This window comes from Mustela nigripes, chromosome 6 (assembly GCF_022355385.1).
Source record: "Mustela nigripes isolate SB6536 chromosome 6, MUSNIG.SB6536, whole genome shotgun sequence".
NCBI lineage: Eukaryota > Metazoa > Chordata > Mammalia > Carnivora > Mustelidae > Mustela > Mustela nigripes.
The window spans coordinates 52,612,318-52,631,395 of NC_081562.1; the positions used below are offsets into that span (position 1 = coordinate 52,612,318).

The window sequence follows — 19,078 nt, forward strand, 5'->3', positions numbered from 1 at the left end:
ACAGCTCGGTGTTCCCTTGAACCGGTCGCAGGCTCAGTGAGCTCCGAGCGCGGCCGGAGGTCAGGCAGATAGGAGTAACTGGGCGCTGTTCTCTGAGGGCGCACTGAGGAGTGCGGCCCTGGGCTCTCAGCTCCTCCTGGCCGGAGACGAGGAGGCCGCCATTTGTATTCCCGTCCTCCAGAACTCTATGGAAATCGCTCAGGGAACAAAAGCTCCTGAAAGCAAACCCGAGCGGATTATTCACCCCGGCCCCGGGTAAGGGCGGTGCAATTCCGCCTGGGGCAAAGACACTTGAGAATCACTACAACAGGCCCCTCCCCCAGAAGATCAAGAAGAAATCCAGTGGAGACCAAGTTCACCTACCAAGAAGTGCGGTTTCAATACCAAGGAGAGCAGCAGAATTCCAGAGGAGGAGAAAGCCAAGCACGTAACTCATGGCTTTTTACCTGTGATTTTTTTTTTAGTCTTGCAGTTAATTTAATTTTTTTCTTTTTCATTTTTTGTTGTTTTTTTTTCTCGCCTTCGGGTAAAATTATTTTTTTAACTGTTACCTTTTTCTTTTTTAACGATTTTTTACTAGTTTATCTAATATATATATTTTTTCTTTTTTACATTTTTCTTAGGTGTTTTCTTTTTTTAATTCTTTTCTTTTCTTTTTCTTTTTCTTTTTTCTTTTTTTTTTCTTTCTTCCTTTTTGAACCTCTTTTTATCCCCTTACTCCCCCCCTCACGATTTTAGATCTCTTCTAATTTGGTTAAAGCATATTTTCCTGGGGTTGTTGCCAACCTTTTAGTATTTTACTTGCCCCTTCATATACCCTTATCTGGACAAAATGACAAGACGGAAAAATTCAACACAAAAAAAAAGAACAAGAGGCAGTACCGAAGGCTAGGGACCTAATCAATACAGACATTGGTAATATGTCAGATCTACAGTTCAGAATGACAATTCTCAAGGTTCTAGCTGGGCTCGAAAAAGGCATGGAAGATATTAGAGAAACCATCTCGGGAGATATGAAAGCCCTTTCTGGAGAAATAAAAGAATTAAAATCTAAACAAGTTGAAATCAAAAAAGCTATTAATGAGGTGCAATCAAAAATGGAGGCTCTCACTGCTAGGATGAATGAGGCAGAAGAAAGGATTAGTGAAATAGAAGACCATGTGAAAGAGAATAAAGAAGCTGAGCAAAAGAGGGACAAACAGCTACTGGACCACGAGGGGAGAATTCGAGAGATAAGTGACACCATAAGACGAAACAACATTAAAATAATTGGGATTCCAGAAGAAGAAGAAAGAGAGAGGGGAGCAGAAGGTATACTGGAGAGAATTATTGGGGAGAATTTCCCCAATATGGCAAAGGGAACCGGCATCAAAATTCAGGAGGTTCAGAGAACGCCCCTCAAAATCAATAAGAATAGGCCCACACCCCGTCACCTAATAGTAAAATTTACAATTCTCAGTGACAAAGAGAAAATCCTGAAAGCAGCCCGGAAAAAGAAGTCTGTAACATACAATGGTAAAAATATTAGATTGGCAGCTGACTTATCCACAGAGACCTGGCAGGCCAGAAACAGCTGGCATGATATTTTCAGAGCACTAAATGAGAAAAACATGCAGCCAAGAATACTATATCCAGCTAGGCTATCATTGAAAAGAGAAGGAGAGATTAAAAGCTTCCAAGACAAACAAAAACTGAAAGAATTTGCAAACACCAAACCAGCTCTACAGGAAATATTGAAAGGGGTCCTCTAAGCAAAGAGAGAGCCTACAAGTGGTAGATCAGAAAGGAACAGAGACCATATACAGTAACAGTCACCTTACAGGCAATACAATGGCACTAAATTCATATCTCTCAATAGTTACCCTGAATGTTAATGGGCTAAATGCCCCTGTCCAAAGACACAGGGTATCAGAATGGATAAAAAAACAAAACCCATCTATATGTTGCCTCCAAGAAACTCATTTTAAGCCCGAAGACACCTCCAGATTTAAAGTGAGGGGGTGGAAAAGAATTTACCATGCTAACGGACATCAGAAGAAAGCAGGAGTGGCAATCCTTATATCAGATCAATTAGATTTTAAGCCAAAGACTCTAATAAGAGATGAGGAAGGACACTATATCATACTCAAAGGGTCTGTCCAACAAGAAGATCTAACAATTTTAAATATCTATGCCCCCAACGTGGGAGCAGCCAACTATATAAACCAATTAATAACAAAATCAAAGAAACACATCAACAATAATACAATAATAGGAGGAGATTTTAACACTCCCCTCACTGAAATGGACAGATCATCCAAGCAAAAGAACAGCAAGGAAATAAAGGCCTTAAACGACACACTGGACCAGATGGACATCACAGATATATTCAGAATATTTCATCCCCAAGGAACAGAATACACATTGTTCTCTAGTGCACATGGAACATTCTCCAGAATAGATCACATCCTCGGTCTTAATCAGGACTCAACCGGTATCAAAAGATTGTGATCATTCCCTGCATATTTTCAGACCACAATGCTCTAAAGCTAGAACTCAACCACAAAAGGAAGTTTGGAAAGAACCCAAATACATGGAGACTGAACAGCATCCTTCTAAAGAATGAATGGGTCAACCAGGAAATTAAAGAAGAATTGAAAAAAATCATGGAAACAAATGATAATGAAAATACAACGGTTCATGGGGCACCTGGGTGGCTCAGTGGGTTAAGCCGCTGCCTTCGGCTCAGGTCATGATCTCAGGATCCTGGGATCAAGTCCCGCATCAGGCTCTCTGCTCAGCAGGAAGCCTGCTCTCCTCTCTCTCTCTCTGCCTGCCTCTCTGACTACTTGTGATTTCTCTCTGTCAAATAAATAAATAAATAATCTTAAAAAAAAAAAAAGAAAATACAACGGTTCAAAATCTGTGGGACACAACAAAGGCAGTCCTGAGAAGAAAATATATAGCAGTACAAGCCTTTCTCAAGAAACAAGAAAGGTCTCAGGTACACAACCTAACCCTACACCTAAAGGAGCTGGAGAAAGAACAAGAAAGAAACCCTAAGCCCAGCAGGAGAAGAGAAATCATAAAGATCAGAGCAGAAATCAATGAAATAGAAACCAAAAAAACAATAGAACAAATCAACGAAAGTAGGAGCTGGTTCTTTGAAAGAATTAATAAAATTGATAAACCCCTGGCGCGACTTATCAAAAAAAAAAAAGAGAAAGGACCCAAATAAATAAAATCATGAATGAAAGAGGAGAGATCACAACTAACACCAAAGAAATACAAACTATTATAAGAACATACTATGAGCAACTCTACGCCAACAAATTTTACAATCTGGAAGAAATGGATGCATTCCTAGAAACATATAAACTACCACAACTGAACCAGGAAGAAATAGAAAGCCTGAACAGACCCATAATCAGTAAGGAGATTGAAACAGTCATTAAAAATCTCCAAACAAACAAAAGCCCAGGGCCAGACGACTTCCTGGGGGAATTCTACCAAACATTTAAAGAAGAACTAATTCCTATTCTCCTGAAAGTGTTCCAAAAAATAGAAATGGAAGGAAAACTTCCAAACTCATTTTATGAGGCCAGCATCACCTTGATCCCAAAACCAGACAAGGATCCCACCAAAAAAGAGAGCTATAGACCAATATCCTTGATGAACACAGATGCGAAAATTCTCACCAAAATACTAGCCAATAGGATTCAACAGTACATTAAAAGGATTATTCACCACGACCAAGTGGGATTTATTCCAGGGCTGCAAGTTTGGTTCAACATCCGCAAATCAGTCAATGTGATACAACACATCAATAAAAGAAAGAACAAGAACCATATGATACTCTCAATAGATGCTGAAAAAGCATTTGACAAAGTACAGCATACCTTCCTGATCAAAACTCTTCAAAGTGTAGGGATAGAGGGCACATACCTCAATATCATCAAAGCCATCTATGAAAAACCCACCACAAATATCATTCTCAATGGAGAAAAACTGAAAGCTTTTCCGCTAAGGTCAGGAACATGGCAGGGATGTCCATTATCACCACTGCTATTCAACATAGTACTAGAGGTCCTAGCCTCAGCAATCAGACAACAAAAGGAAATTAAAGGCATCCAAATCAGCAAAGAAGAAGTCAAATTATCACTCTTCGCAGATGATATGATACTATATGTGGAAAACGCAAAATACTCCACTCCAAAACTGCTAGAACTTATACAGGAATTCAGTAAAGTGTCAGGATATAAAATCAATGCACAGAAATCAGTTGCATTTCTCTACACCAACAGCAAGACAGAAGAAAGGGAAATTAAGGAGTCAATCCCATTTACAATTGCATCCAAAACCATAAGATACCTAGGAATAAACCTAACCAAAGAGACACAGAATCTATACTCAGAAAACTATAAAGTACTCATGAAGTAATTGAGGAAGACACAAAGAAATGGAAAAATGTTCCATGCTCCTGGATTGGAAGAATAAATATTGTGAAAATGTCTATGCTACCTAAAGCAATCTACACATTTAATGCAATTCCTATCAAAGTACCATCCATCTTTTTCAAAGAAATGGAACAAATAATGCTTAAATTTATATGGAACCAGAAAAGACCTCGAATAGCCAAAGGGATATTGAAAAAGAAAGCCAACGTTGGTGGCATCACAATTCCGGACTTCAAGCTCTATTACAAAGCTGTCATCATCAAGACAGCATGGTACTGGCACAAAAACAGACACATAGATCCATGGAACAGAATCGAGAGCCCAGAAATAGACCCTCAACTCTACAGTCAACTAATCTTCGACAAAGCAGGAAAGAATGTCCAATGGAAAAAAGGCAGCCTCTTCAATAAATGGTGCTGGGAAAATTGGACAGCCACATGCAGAAAAATGAAATTGGACCATTTCCTTACACCACACACAAAAATAGACTCAAAATGGATGAAGGACCTCAATGTTAGAAAGGAATCCATCAAAATCCTTGAGGAGAACACAGGCAGCAACCTCTTCGACCTCTGCCGCAGCAACATCTTCCTTGGAACAATACAAAAGGCAAGGGAAGCAAGGGCAAAAATGAACTATTGGGATTTCATCAAGATCAAAAGCTTTTGCACAGCAAAGGAAACAGTTAACAAAATCAAAAGACAACTGACAGAATGGGAGAAGATATTTGCAAACGACATATCAGATAAAGGACTAGTGTCCAGAATCTATAAAGAACTTAGCAAACTCAACACCCAGAGAACAAATAATCCAATCAAGAAATGGGCAGAGGACATGAACAGACATTTCTGCAAAGAAGACATCCAGATGGCCAACAGACACATGAAAAAGTGCTCCATATCACTCGGCATCAGGGAAATACAAATCAAAACCACAATGAGATATCACCTCACACCAGTCAGAATGGCTAAAATCAACAAGTCAGGAAATGACAGATGCTGGTGAGGATGCAGAGAAAGGGGAACCCTCCTACACTGTTGGTGGGAATGCAAGCTGGTGCAGCCACTCTGGAAAACAGCATGGAGGTTCCTCAAAATGTTGAAAATAGAATTGCCCTATGACCCAGCAATTGCACTATTGGGTATTTACCCTAAAGATACAAACGTAGTGATCCAAAGGGGCACATGCACCCGAATGTTTATAGCAGCAATGTCCACAATAGCCAAACTATGGAAACAACCTAGATGTGCATTCAACAGATGAATGGATAAAGAAGATGTGGTATATATACACAATGGAATACTATGCAGCCATCAAAAGAAATGAAATCTTGCCATTTGCGACAACATGGATGGAACTAGAGCGTATCATGCTTAGTGAAATAAGTCAAGCAGAGAAAGACAACTATCATATGATCTCCCTGATATGAGGAAGTGGTGATGCAACATGGGGGCTTAAATGGGTAGGAGAAGAATAAATGAAACAAGATGGGAATGGGATGGAGACAAACCATAAGTGACTCTTAATCTCACAAAACAAACTGAGGGTTGCTGGGGGGAAGGGGTTTGGGAGAAGGGGGGTGGGATTATGGACATTGGGGAGGGTATGTGCTTGGGTGAGTGCTGTGAAGTGTGTAAACCTGGTGATTCACAGACCTGTACCCCTGGGGACTAAAAATACATGTTTATAAAAAATAAAAAATTAATAAAAAAATAAACTACACTAGAGGAAATCAAGAGTAGATTAGGAGATGCAGAAAAATATATCAGAGATCTGGAAGACAAGGTAAAAATAGAAAGCACTCAAGCTGAAGAGCAAAAAAAGAAAAAAAAGTTTTAAAAGAGGGTAAGTTAAGGAATCTTTTGTACAGGATCAAGTGAAGAAACATTCGTATTTCAGGGGTCCAAATAAGTAATAATGCTTGCCTCCTGTATTTTTATTTCTTGCTTATTCGCCTGGTTTCATACCCATAGAACATAAGACCTTTCGGTGCATATCTGTTTCTACATATTTGACCACACCATCTCCATAATTTTGCATGATACTTAGCCCTACTGGGCTCAATAAATACTTACAAAACAACCAGAGGGATGGATGGATGGATGAAATAGTTTATTTGATTAGAGATTGTTAGGGAGTAGCATATTTAAAAGACCATAACAAAATTTGTTTGTATAATAGATGATAAATTGGGTTCTTTGTTATAAACAGTTTTTTTTTTGTTTGTTTTTTGTTTTTTGTTTTTTTGAGGTCGTGCTGTTTCTCTTTTCACTTTCTTGATACAGGAAAAATATTTCCTATTATCATTCTTCCAGGGTCTGGCTCATCTTCCACAATCAGGCACTATCCCTAAGGTCAAAAAATTGTTGCTGTAATCCAATACCATTTCCATAGGGAATATTGAATCTGAAAGTGCTTCAGCATTGGAGTAGGCATATCTAATGGAGGACTCCCAGGCACTCTGACTTGAAGTGAAGTAGCTATTTTGAACCTGTCCAGTGTTGCTTAAATTGTAGCTTCCCTAGCAAACTATTTAGGCAAGAGAGGATGAGGAAAACCTTAAAAGGAGCAGTGGGGAAGTGGACCTAGGGAGAAAAGAGAGAAGGGGTTGAAAAGCCGATTAGCTGCTTTACAATAAAACTCAGAGAAAATGAGCACTTAACGGGAATGTGGATTTTCATCCCTACAGGAATTCTATTCACCCCACCCAGAAATAATCTTGACTGTAAGTGGGCCCTGAGAGCAATGACCCTTTCACAGAAAGTTCAGAAACCTCTACTTTGTTTAGACACCATGTGTGGGTGGAACTTCCTGTTTGCACAGGAGCAGCATAAAACCTAGCTCCTCTAAGGAATGTTTGGGATGAGACCAGTTGCAGGGAGCCGGGCACAATACAGTCTGGTCTCCTCAGGGCCCTTCTCCCTGCAGCATGGGGAAGGACACACTCATTCATCCAAATCTTATTCTCCTCCTTCTGGTCTTCCTGCCTGTGGATGTATCAGTCTCTGGAAAACTGTGAGTTTCGCAGAGGACATGAAGAATCTTTTCCTTAGAAGAGAATTCTTTGATTCTCATTTAGACTGGTCATTTGTCTTTCCCACAAAACTGTCACCTTCTTATCTCTAAAGGCTCCTCCAATGATGAGATTTCATAAATCTAGTATATTCATTCTTTATTTACTCAATTCTTTTTCTCCAACTCTGAATCTCTGACTTTCTAAATTTTCTAAGGATGTACAAAGATTTTCTGAGGGGCATTGGCAATGATACTTTTAAAGGAATCAATTTTCAGATCCTCACATTCAGATTGATTTGCTCGAGACCAGGCTATTTATCCTTCCTTATTTCTTTCTTAATTACAGATCTTCCACTTTATAAAAGAAAGACAAATCTTTCCCTCAATCAGATGTCACCATTTAGCATTGTCCTAGCATAGAAATCTGTACAGTGGAATAATTTGAAATACTGATAAAGGAATAATTTGAAATACTGATGCTGATGTTGAAAAAGCAAAGGATTCTAACAATGAGGGAGAAAGTTCTTTTGCAGATTATGTGGTGATGAATTCTTTATTTCAACAAAGTTGAAGGGAGATCTAAAGAAAACACGAGCTGATAGATGATTAGAAACAATTCTTGATAATAGGCACTGGGTGATTTTTGGTACCTAATGCAGAAGGAGTTCTAAGAACTGGAAACAGTGATACAGTTGTTTTTTCTGTATTTTATTTATTTTATGTAAACAATTTTTTGTGGCACTCATGTCCATACAAACTAAAAATAGCAACAGAATTAATGCTAAGCCTCCTTTAATTCTCACAATTAAGGCATATCCATCCATGGATACAGAAAAAAAGCTCATTGTTCTTATTAAAGATGTGTCTCAAAAATATTTTTATTTTATATCTAATATGTATGAATATTATAATACACTTATTTTGTTTTGATCAGTTATATACTAGTAAGACTTGAAAATAATTCAATCCAGAAGAAAATGTTTGTTTCATGATCACATAAAGAATTAAATTTAAATTAAGCATCCATAAATAACATTACATATATATGAGTATATGTGTGTATTTATACACATATATGTACATATACACACATATACATATGTATATGTAATATATGTATTTATACACATATATGTACATACACACACATATACATATATATGTATATGTGTACATATACACACATATACTCATATATATGTAATGTTATTTATGGATGTATAAATGTATAATGTTATTTATGGATGTGTATGTGTATACATACATATATACATGAGTATATATGTATATATACACACATATACTCATATATATGTAATGTTATTTATGGATGCCTAATTTAAATTTAATTCTTTATGTGATCATGAAACAAACATTTTCTTCTGGATTGAATTATTTTCAAGTCTTATATATATATGTATATATACACAGGTATATATGCACACACATGTATATATACACACATATATAGTTAATAAAGAAACTAGTTAATAAAGAAGCAAGAGTTATCCATAAATATATTTTGAAGCATAAAAATCTTAGGTTAAACTTCTCTGTAGTAAGTGGCATGGTAATTCAAGTTTAAGGAGGGAAATAAAAGGAAAGATGTAAATTTCTGATCATTACAAAAAGAACGTTTTGGTGTACTTTTTAAGTAGGTCATACTGGGTATCTTATCACTGATATTTAAGAATCCATCGAAAACTTATAGAAGACTAAGTTTTAACTTAAAATTTCATTAAAAATCATATATTTTGTTATTATTTGTGTAAAAATGTACATGTTTGCTTGAAAATATGTAAGAAATGCATGGCGTCTAAAAATTATTTTAGGAACCCTGTAAGCAAAAATGTTTGAAAACTACATAGTCAAAATGATATATGAGGGAATTGGCAAAGTTTCTGTTCTACTCATGAGTTACCAAGACCCAAAATTCCATCACTAGAAGGCCGTTTTGGGGTGGAACCATTGTCTAGCCATGAGTTGAATGGCAAATATTTAAGATGCAAACAGCCAGGGTTAGGTAACATGAAGATTTCATTAGTTACTTACAACTGAGACTTTAAACTAGGTTTTTAGTTTGGGACTAAAAAACTAAGTTTTTTCTTTGGCACTCAGATTCCATATCTGTAAAGTGGAAGCAAGTATTTGCATTATCATTTTCACAGGGTTGTTGAATATATATACCCAATGAAAATAGTGTTTATTGATTGGTTTTTGTAGTGTCTCTCCTGAGACTTTGCTTACTTTTTTACAGCAATCCTCATGTAAAATAGATGTACAACATAATTAGCATATTTTTATTCGAATTCAGATGCTCTCATATTGTGTTCCTTAAAGTGAAGTATCCTAGCAAATTTTAATCTATTTAAACTCACTTCCAGCAAAATGTTCACTGCCATGGCACTGGTGATGGAACAGGGAATAATTCTCACGCATGCCATTCAACAGCAGAGACCAATGTCATGTTCATCAATATGTCCTCTCTTGGTATCAAACTAATGTTAGTAACAATCATTGTGATAGAAAATAGTGCTGGTCACAGCAATACCTGTCCTCCTGCACTTTCCGCTAACTGGACTCCCCCATTGCAGGCAGTACATGGTCCTGGTCCCCTCCCTGCTCCACTCTGAAACCCCTGAGAAGGGCTGCCTCCTTCTGAGCTACCTGAATGAGACAGTGACTGTGAGTGCTTCCTTGGAGTCTGTCAGGGAGAACAAGAGCCTCTTCACTGACCTGGTGGTAGAGAAGGACTTATTCCACTGTGTCTCCTTCACTGTGAGTATGCCTGTTTGACTTCATATACTTGATTCTACTGGTTAGGATAATAGGCATCAAAGATTTAGTCAAGATAAAGCTTGGAGAGCCTGGCAAAGACTTCAGAAAGAAATCTAAGAGGGGCAAAAAAATGTGTGTAGAAATTAAGAAACAATGCATGAATTTCCAATGGGAGACAAATACTTAGAAGCATATTAAAAATCAACTTAATGATCAAAGAAAATTTCTATTAGCCAGGAGGAAAAAGCAGTATATACTAGACAAAAGGAAAATGTGACTTCTTAACATTAAAATGGAAAAAATATTAATAAGGCAAGCCGGATTAATCCATGACATAAGCCTCCAGTGGTGGTCTGGCAAACACACATCAGCCCGTATTGAACACGGAAAACTGTAGAAATTACCATAAGCAAATATCCACTATCTCTTCAGAGTTGCCCATATGTAAAATGCTTACAGCCTATAGTCAATCAAATATGGTAATTTCATTTCCCATAGCCTTAAATATGCTCTGCCATGCCCTTTTAACACACAACATCAACTTGGTAAAGTTCATCATACAATTGAATCAAGATGTATTGGCTGATCTATAAGGAGACGTAAGTCTCAATTATGACCTCTTTTTTCCTGTATTTTCTTCCATCTTCTGTTCTGTCTCCTCCCCATTGTAAAATAACAGAAGTAATTCCTGTCCATGCCAACTTCCCCTGATGAAAATGAGGGGGTGCAGTGAAGTAAAGGGGCCAGATCTCCAGGGAGGAGAGGAACAAGGACTGGAGGAGGAAACTTGCAAGACTGAATGGGTTCTTATGGTCTGTCCTATATTTCAGGTCCCAAGATCTCTAACCAATGAAGAGGTCATGTTCCTCACTATCCAAGTGAAAGGACCAACCCAAGAATTCAAAAGGCGGACCACAGTGGTAGTTAAAAACCAAGACAGTCTGGTCTTTGTCCAGACAGACAAGCCCATCTACAAACCAGGGCAGACAGGTATGAAAAGGCCATATAGTCGGAACAACTCCCAAAAGGAAATAAATTCCTCCCCCACATCTTCCCCAGGGCTCTATAGCCCTGGTTCTTTAACAGTTTTTTTTTTTTTTTTTAATCAGCCGCTAAGCCTGATTTAAGGTTTCTGGGACTCATGGAAAATATTTCTGTTTCAGTGAAGTTTCGTGTTGTTGCGTTGGATGAAAATTTTCACCCCTTGAATGAGTTGGTGAGTCTCCAAATACCTATCATTATTATCTGAGTAAACAATCTGGATGCCTGTTTTTGGTGCTGGGGGCAGACAGGGAGAGGAAGAATCTGGTATCACTAGCGTGATTTCTGGCATTACAATAGTGCATGATCCTTGTTTAAACCAGAATCTCAGGTCAAGGAAGTATCTAGTTCTTTCCAGCTTGGTACTGGTACTTAGTTGTCACACAATCAAACTTACTCTTTATAAATTTCTCCACTAGGCAAATTAGAAAGATATATTAAATAATAGACATGCCTACACCATGAAATAAGTTAAATTCAAATAACCTCTTAAAGATTTAAAATTTTTCTAAACATGCCTACCAGAACCTCTTCTGTCAAGGAAGAGTATAATCAGTGTTTGTTCTTTGAGACTAACACCTGATACTTATAAGAAACAACTGTTTCAATTTTAATGCAGACATCAAAGCAGAAAGTCTTAATTTTTTTCTCCCAAATGTACTGCTTCACTACATCTTCTTATCTCAGAGGCAATTCTTTTGTTCTAACTCCTAAAACAAAAGTTTATCTTGGGGCACCTGGATGGCTCAGTTGGTTAAGCAACCCAGTCTTGATTTTGGCTCAGGTCACCATCTCAGGGTCCTGGGATCAAGCCCAGTGTCGGGCTCTGTGTTCGGTGAGGAGGTGGCTTGAGGATTCTCTCTCTCTCTCTCCCTCTGCCCCTCCTCCCACTCCCACTCTTGCCCCCTCTAAAATAAATAAATAAATCTTTAAAAAATTATTGCATAATCCCTATTTCCCCTCTTTCTTTCATACCTACATCCACTTTATCAGAAAATCATGCTAGCTTGAAATATATCCAGACTATTTCTATTTCTAACAACCTGAATTGCCACAATCTCATCCTGGCCAATATCACCTCTAAACAAGGCTGTTGCAGTAACTTAAAGCTGATCTTCTAGTTTCTACTTCCATTCCGCTATCTAAAATAAGCACCTCGGGGTGCCTGGGTGGCTCAGTGGGTTAAAGCCTCTGCCTTCAGCTCAGGTCATGATCCCAGGGTCCTGGGATCAAGCCCCTCATCAGGCTCTCAGCTCCGCGGGGAGCCTGCTTCCTCCTCTCTCTCTGCCTTGCCTCTCTGCCTACTTGTGATCTCTGTCTGTCAAATAAATAAATAAAATCTTTAAAAAAAAAAAAAGAACAGCTTTAAAAAAAATTTTTTTAATAAATAAATAAATAATAAAATAAAATAAGCACCTCATCCATCACTCTGGCAGCCTTACCCAGCTCCATTTTGCTTCTCAACATTTCACTACCTAATATAAATCAGGTGTGTCCATATGTGTGTCTATGTGTGTGTGTGTATGTATATACACACATATATATGTTTATCATACATTTTTTATCTTTGAGATATAGGCTCCCTATCGCTCATTGATACATATGTCAAATAAATACTGAATATCAAATAAATACCAATATGAAATTAGATGATATAGTAATTTATAAATATATTATATTTTATATGTACTTAATATATAGTATATTAAGTACATATAAAATATATATCTCTCAGATATATGTATCTGTGTGTATATATATATGTGTGTGTATGTGTGTGTTTCTTATATATCCATCCTTCTTAAAATATAAGCTCTTTTGTGCATTGCTATACAATGCACATGGTAAGCACTTAATAAATATTAATTTTTTTAAAATGACTAACTACTGATAGTAAAGGAGCTATTTTCCCTCTTTATTCTTAGAACTAAGAATTCCATGACCATCTCAATATTTGGGACTGAGTACAGTTCTCATAGTTCCATTAGTTTATTTCTTAATCCATAAAGTTTCATAACAAAGGAGTGTTCCTCACTAGGATCCTATAAGTATTCAAGTAATGTTAGTAAATCCCATTCTAAATGAGTGGCTATGTACATGGATATTTGTTGCCCATAGGTCTAATAAGTTCTTAACATTATTTATTAATTGCTTAAAGTAGATTAATTAAATGTTTTATAAATTTTAATTTAATGTTATTTTTTCAGTGTTCCAAGATTCAGTGTTTATGCACCACACCCAGTGCTCCATGCAATACGTGCCCTCCTTAATACCCACCACCAGGCTTACCCAACCCCCCAAAGCCCTCAGTTTACTTCTCAGAGTCCACAGTCTCTCATGGTTCATCTCCCCCTAAGTTTTGTAAAATTTAACTCAGATTTTTTTTTCTGTTTTACCACAGATAGAGTTATTCTACATAAAACTGTCTTGTTTATAAATCAGAATTTGAGAATATTTGAGAATAATTCTGAATTCCTTTATTTCTCTTGTCTTTCAGATTTCACAAGTATACATTCAGGTAAGCAAATAAACAGAATTAAATAAATTTAGAGAAAATGTTTATATTTGAGAGGTTCTGACAATGTACCAGAAACTTGTCATTAAGGGAGAAACCTTTGAGCTCACACAGCACTAGATGGTTCTAACATCTATCCTCCCCACCCCTCACCACCACCCATTGGTCCTCTTTGTGGATAACTTAGGAGTTTCCATAGATTGTTTTTATTGTGTCTAATGCTCTAAGCTTTGTAAATTACAATTACTGTATCCATAGGACCCGAAAGGAAATCGCATCGCACGATGGCAGAAACTCCTATTAGAGAATGGTCTCAAGCAATTGAGCTTTCCCCTCTCGTCAGAGCCCTTTCAGGGCTCCTATAAGGTGGTGGTACAGAAGGAATCAGGTGGAGTGACAACACACGCCTTCACTGTGGAGGAATTTGGTATGGACTATGAAAAGTCGTGGAGCATTTTCTTCATACCTAAACTTCTAGGACCTAGAATTGGCATTTTAATTTAGAGTCCTTCTCTTTTCTATGTAGTGAGGTTAAGCTTTGAGTAGAATCAGTTATATCTAACTCCAATGAGACGATCAGTGATCTGTGCATAGAACTTCATATAGCTTGGTTATTTTTTGTAATAACTTTTAATCTCAAAAATATGTAAAACATCCTTGTTTTAGACAAGTCTTCCATAATTCATTAAGGTTACAGTCCTTCAATCAGAATATCCATTTTAGGGGCACCTGGGTGGCTCAGTCAGTTAAGCACCTGCCTTGGGCTCAGGTCATGATCCCAGGGATCCCTGCCCAGCTGGGTGTCTGCTTATCCCTCTCCCTCTGCCCCTACCCCTGCTTGTGCTCTCTCTCTTTCAAATAATTAAATAAAATCTTTAAAAAATATATCCATTGATAGTAAGGTAGTCGTATTGGAGAGTATAGCTACCTTTTCAGAAACCTAAAATGTTATTAGAGAATTTTACTGAAAATACTAAGTCCCCAAAAGATGAAAAACAATCACTAACTTCCTTTATCTCCAATAAACAGTGCTTCCCAAGTTTGAAGTGCAAATAACAATGCCAAGGATAATCACTATCTTGGAAGAAGACGTGAATGTGTCAGTGTGTGGCCTGTGAGTTTATATATTTTTTAATCTTTTGAGAGAATTATATAAAGGAGACTCACCATTTGGGATATTTTGACTCATTTTTTTAGGAGCAGTGAGAGTACAAATACTTTTAGTGCATGCGATCATCCCATCTCTGGAATGTTCCTCACCTGTTGTTGGTTTTTTTCCTTCTTTTTTCTTTCATGGCCTTAGTAGTATTATTGTAACTATCATGGGGCAAACAACTGTTCTAAGAGAAGCTATCTACAGTAGTTGATTCTGAAAGTGACAAAGCTACACACACACACATATACACACACAAATGGGATAGTGTTGAAGGGTATAGTGGCTTTCCCTTCCTTAGGCTGTAGAGGAAATTCTATCATCAACAGATCATTTACCTGACCTTGCATGCATAGTGGAAAAACAGCTTAGATTCAGAATTTGCAGAGATAGGCATATTACCAAAATCTCAGCTGAGTCACTGGTCTACTGAAGGCATATCACCTACCTCTCAGCACTGCCACTTTTACAGATGAGACTGGACATGATCTCTTAGCTTGGTCCTTTCCAACCTTGCAAATTCATGTTTCTAAAATCTCGTGCCCATCTCTAGTAGTCCAGGGGTAGCACTAGCAGAAAACACTAGCAGAAAGCAGCACTAGCACTGAAGAAACCAGCTCTGCCTAAAGACCACACATGTAATGCACCCACGGTTCAGCTGGGTCCCTGCACCACCTCAGAGTAATTGCCACCAAGTTCCTGATCCGATATAACAGGTGAGCCAATACTCTTGCAAATAAAGATATATAGGGAAGGAAACAAATACCCTTGAAAACACATCAACCATCAATGACATACATGTATATATGCCACAACCCCATTTTTATAAAAAGTAGAGAAGTTAAACTCCATATATAGAGAGAGAGCTACACATTGGACGAGGATAATGGAAGGAAACACCATCATATTCACAGTTTGTATTCCTAGGTAGAATTGAGGTCCTCTTCTCTCTCTCATTTTCATTTTGTTGATACTGTTTTTTTTTTTTCTTTTAAGAACAGGTGTAGCTTTGGTAATAAATAAATAAATATATATATATATATTTTTTTAAGATGAAATTTAAAAAAATTAAGGGAAAAAAGACATGATCAAAAACTGTAGTCAATTTCAGCATTGGCACTGGAGATTTTTTTTAAAAGAGTCATAACTTAGTACTTGCTCTCAACACTATGAGAGCCCTGCAAAGATTAGAGAGAAGTACAGAGGGTAAAAACATACTATTGCTAAGAGGAGAATGGAAGTAAGTAGAAAATGGAGATGTTCAATGTCTGATTTGATTCATTTGGCAATGTTCTTATGACAGATACACATATGGGAAGCCTGTCCCGGGACATATGACTATGAGAGTATGCAGAAAGTATAGTAACCCTTCTTACTGCTATAGTGGAGAGTCACAGGCTGTCTGTGAGAAATTCAGTCACCAGGTAGGTGAAAAACTGTTCTTTCCAGGGACTAACAATGGAGACATTGTTAAATAGCAATGAATTACAACATGGTACTAACTCAGGAAGAGAGAAATCTGTAAGGAATTCTATGTTAGGTACAATGATTTTTAAGTATCAGTGATTTAGCACAATAGGAATTATTTATTTCTTGTAATTTTCCACTGTGGGTGTTCCTGGCTCACCAAGCTCCCAGAATAATGAAAGTTGAGCAATCTCCAATACTTGGCATCCAGAGCTGCCTTGGGCATCTACTTGCATGAAGGAAGAAGAAAAAGCATTACACCTGTTAATCACTTTGGCTGGAAAGGGTATATGTTTTTCCTTCTTTCCATGAGCAAGAACTTGTCACCTGGTCCCTCCTAGGGATCAGGGAGACAGGAAACATAGTCTCCAGATGCACAGCCCCTTTCCAGCAACAGTTGCATACTATGGAAGGGGAGCTAGACTTGTGAAAACTTAGTTCCCTGCTACAGTTGGATTACCCACAAATTTTTAAGACATTTTCTATTGCATTAACTCTAGGGACTATCAGATACTAAGAAATATATCCATTATAAACCAGATACTATTATGAAATGCAATCATAATTAATCTCTAGAGGATATGTGTTGTGTTCTTGTCATAAAAAATCCCTAGGTTATATTGTCCCCCCAAAAGTCCCACCAGATTAATCAACATCTGATCTGTCCAGTGTTATGTTTTTGTATTTTATCCCCACCTAGCTAAACAGCCAGGGTTGCGTCTCTCAGCAAGTAAAAACCAGGATCTTCCAGATGAAGAGACAAGGGTATGAAATGAAACTTGAAGCGGAGGCCAAGATCCAAGAAGAAGGAACAGGTTTGCATACCACATGGTTATGGGAGAAAAAAAATGGACATGGATTTATTTCCTTTGCTGAACTATGAACTGCAATGAAAGTAATGTAAGAAGTTCAGAGAGATCATCCTTCCAGGAAAACTTATTTTTTTCTTTTTCTTTTTTCCAGAGGTAGAATTAACTGGAAAAGGATCCACTGAAATAACAAGAACCATGTCCAAACTCTCATTTACAAAAGTGGACCCATACTTTAGACAAGGGATCCCCTTCTTTGGGCAGGTGAAGTATTTTCTAAGTCACAAATCAAATTTTGTACTATCACTTAATAAGCATATTATGTTCTGCTAAAACCAGACCTGGTTTATTATCTATTGATTAACCTAACCAAAAGTGTAAAACCACATAAAAATAAATCTGTTCCTCTGTAAATTAGTGTATGAAATCTACAAAATTATTCTAAAGCATCATCAAAATTTTTTTCACCTTTAGAACAGCATTGTGTGATATCACTCAGTCTTTCCTTGGTTTACCAGTAGTCTCAGATTTTTATATTTTCTCACAAGAATCTCAGAAGTTATGGTGGCCTTTTAAATTATCGCGCTATCACTAACTTTGTATGGGAAATGAGTGGGTAGGTGGCTTTTTCATTTTGAAGTATAAAAGATTCTACTTTACCTGGTGTTTCTTTCATGAGTATTATATTTACATTATTTTCCCTATAATGTAGGAATATATTTTAAAAAACAGTGCACAAAGGGGTAAAATATTTCTATTTAAGGCTTCCAGACTTGAAAAATATAAATTTTCTCATTATGTACATAATATCTTGTATTGTTATTTTTTGTATTATAAGCAAATTTTCAGATGGATCTTTCTGACTCCAGAAGTCTGAGATGGCAGCTGTATGTCCATCAATGTGTAATTATTGTGTGTCATATTCTTAATGGAAATGTTATGAGGTTGTAGTGTGGAGACCAAAGCAGAGAGGGACAAAACCCCACTAAAAAGGGGTGGAGTACGTTTTATAATGTTTTGATTATGTTATGACAGCAAAATATTTGAGAAACTTTAGTCACTTCCTAAAATAAACAGTCCATTTATTTTTAATTTCTGAGAGGTATAGTGTACTTTTTTGATACTTCATTCCTGCTAAATAATTACCCCATTAGTCATAAGACTCTTTCATCAAAAGAGAATCAGAATTTTGTACCTGTCCTTGAATTTGTACGTGCAGCCGATATTTCACTGGCAAACTGAGAGTTTATTAATCAATTACAAATATGGATCCAAGTCTCCCAATTGTGCTTCCTTCTACCAAAAGTAGCTTCTACTGAAAAAGAATCATCATCTTTGCAATCTGAATCAAATTATTCATCTACTGAGTTCAATATTAGCAATAATTTGACTTTAGGCCCTTATGTAATACTGTATGATTCTATTCAACTTTGCATTTTTCACATGGAAAGTCCCTCATAATACCTGCCTACCTTACAAAAGTTTGAAAGTCTAGATTGAGAAGCAGATGTATAAAAAAAAAAAAAATAGAAAAGTATACAAGGTAATGTATTAATAATTGCTATCTTGGGCACTTATATTTTAGAACACTAATCCATAGAAAGTTAACGGTTGATCATAAAATAAGTATATGGAGCTCAATTAAATTTGGCTAAGGAGTTAAAATTTTCAATACTATCTGACACTTGTGCGCTGTAACTCTCCAAGAGTTCTATATAATACATGGCATTTCCAAAATATCCACAGAATCCTTTTTTCAGGTCACCCCTATCATCATCTCCATGATTCTCAGTCTTTTCACACTGCTTTATTTTGTTTTATTTGGGGAAGAGTGGGGCAGGGGAGAGGAAGAATGAGAATCATA

The 19,078-nt window shown here is 37.0% G+C and overlaps 1 protein-coding gene across 2 annotated transcripts in view; it reads left to right on the forward strand.

Moving 5' to 3' along the window:
• The first annotated feature begins 7,300 nt into the window (after window positions 1–7,300).
• Window positions 7,301–19,078, forward strand: part of A2M (alpha-2-macroglobulin) — a 39,410-nt gene continuing 27,632 nt past the window's right edge. Inside the window, exons 1-10 of one of the 2 annotated variants that reach the window (XM_059402571.1) lie at window positions 7,301–7,451; window positions 10,046–10,229; window positions 11,060–11,219; window positions 11,339–11,445; window positions 13,768–13,788; window positions 14,044–14,212; window positions 14,815–14,899; window positions 16,242–16,362; window positions 17,106–17,220; window positions 17,369–17,478. In XM_059402571.1, the coding sequence (XP_059258554.1) occupies window positions 7,366–7,451; window positions 10,046–10,229; window positions 11,060–11,219; window positions 11,339–11,445; window positions 13,768–13,788; window positions 14,044–14,212; window positions 14,815–14,899; window positions 16,242–16,362; window positions 17,106–17,220; window positions 17,369–17,478 (1,158 nt within the window). In that variant the 5' untranslated portion in view covers window positions 7,301–7,365. The remainder of the gene's footprint in view (window positions 7,452–10,045; window positions 10,230–11,059; window positions 11,220–11,338; window positions 11,446–13,767; window positions 13,789–14,043; window positions 14,213–14,814; window positions 14,900–16,241; window positions 16,363–17,105; window positions 17,221–17,368; window positions 17,479–19,078) is intronic. The other variant, XM_059402572.1, reaches the window with a different exon arrangement.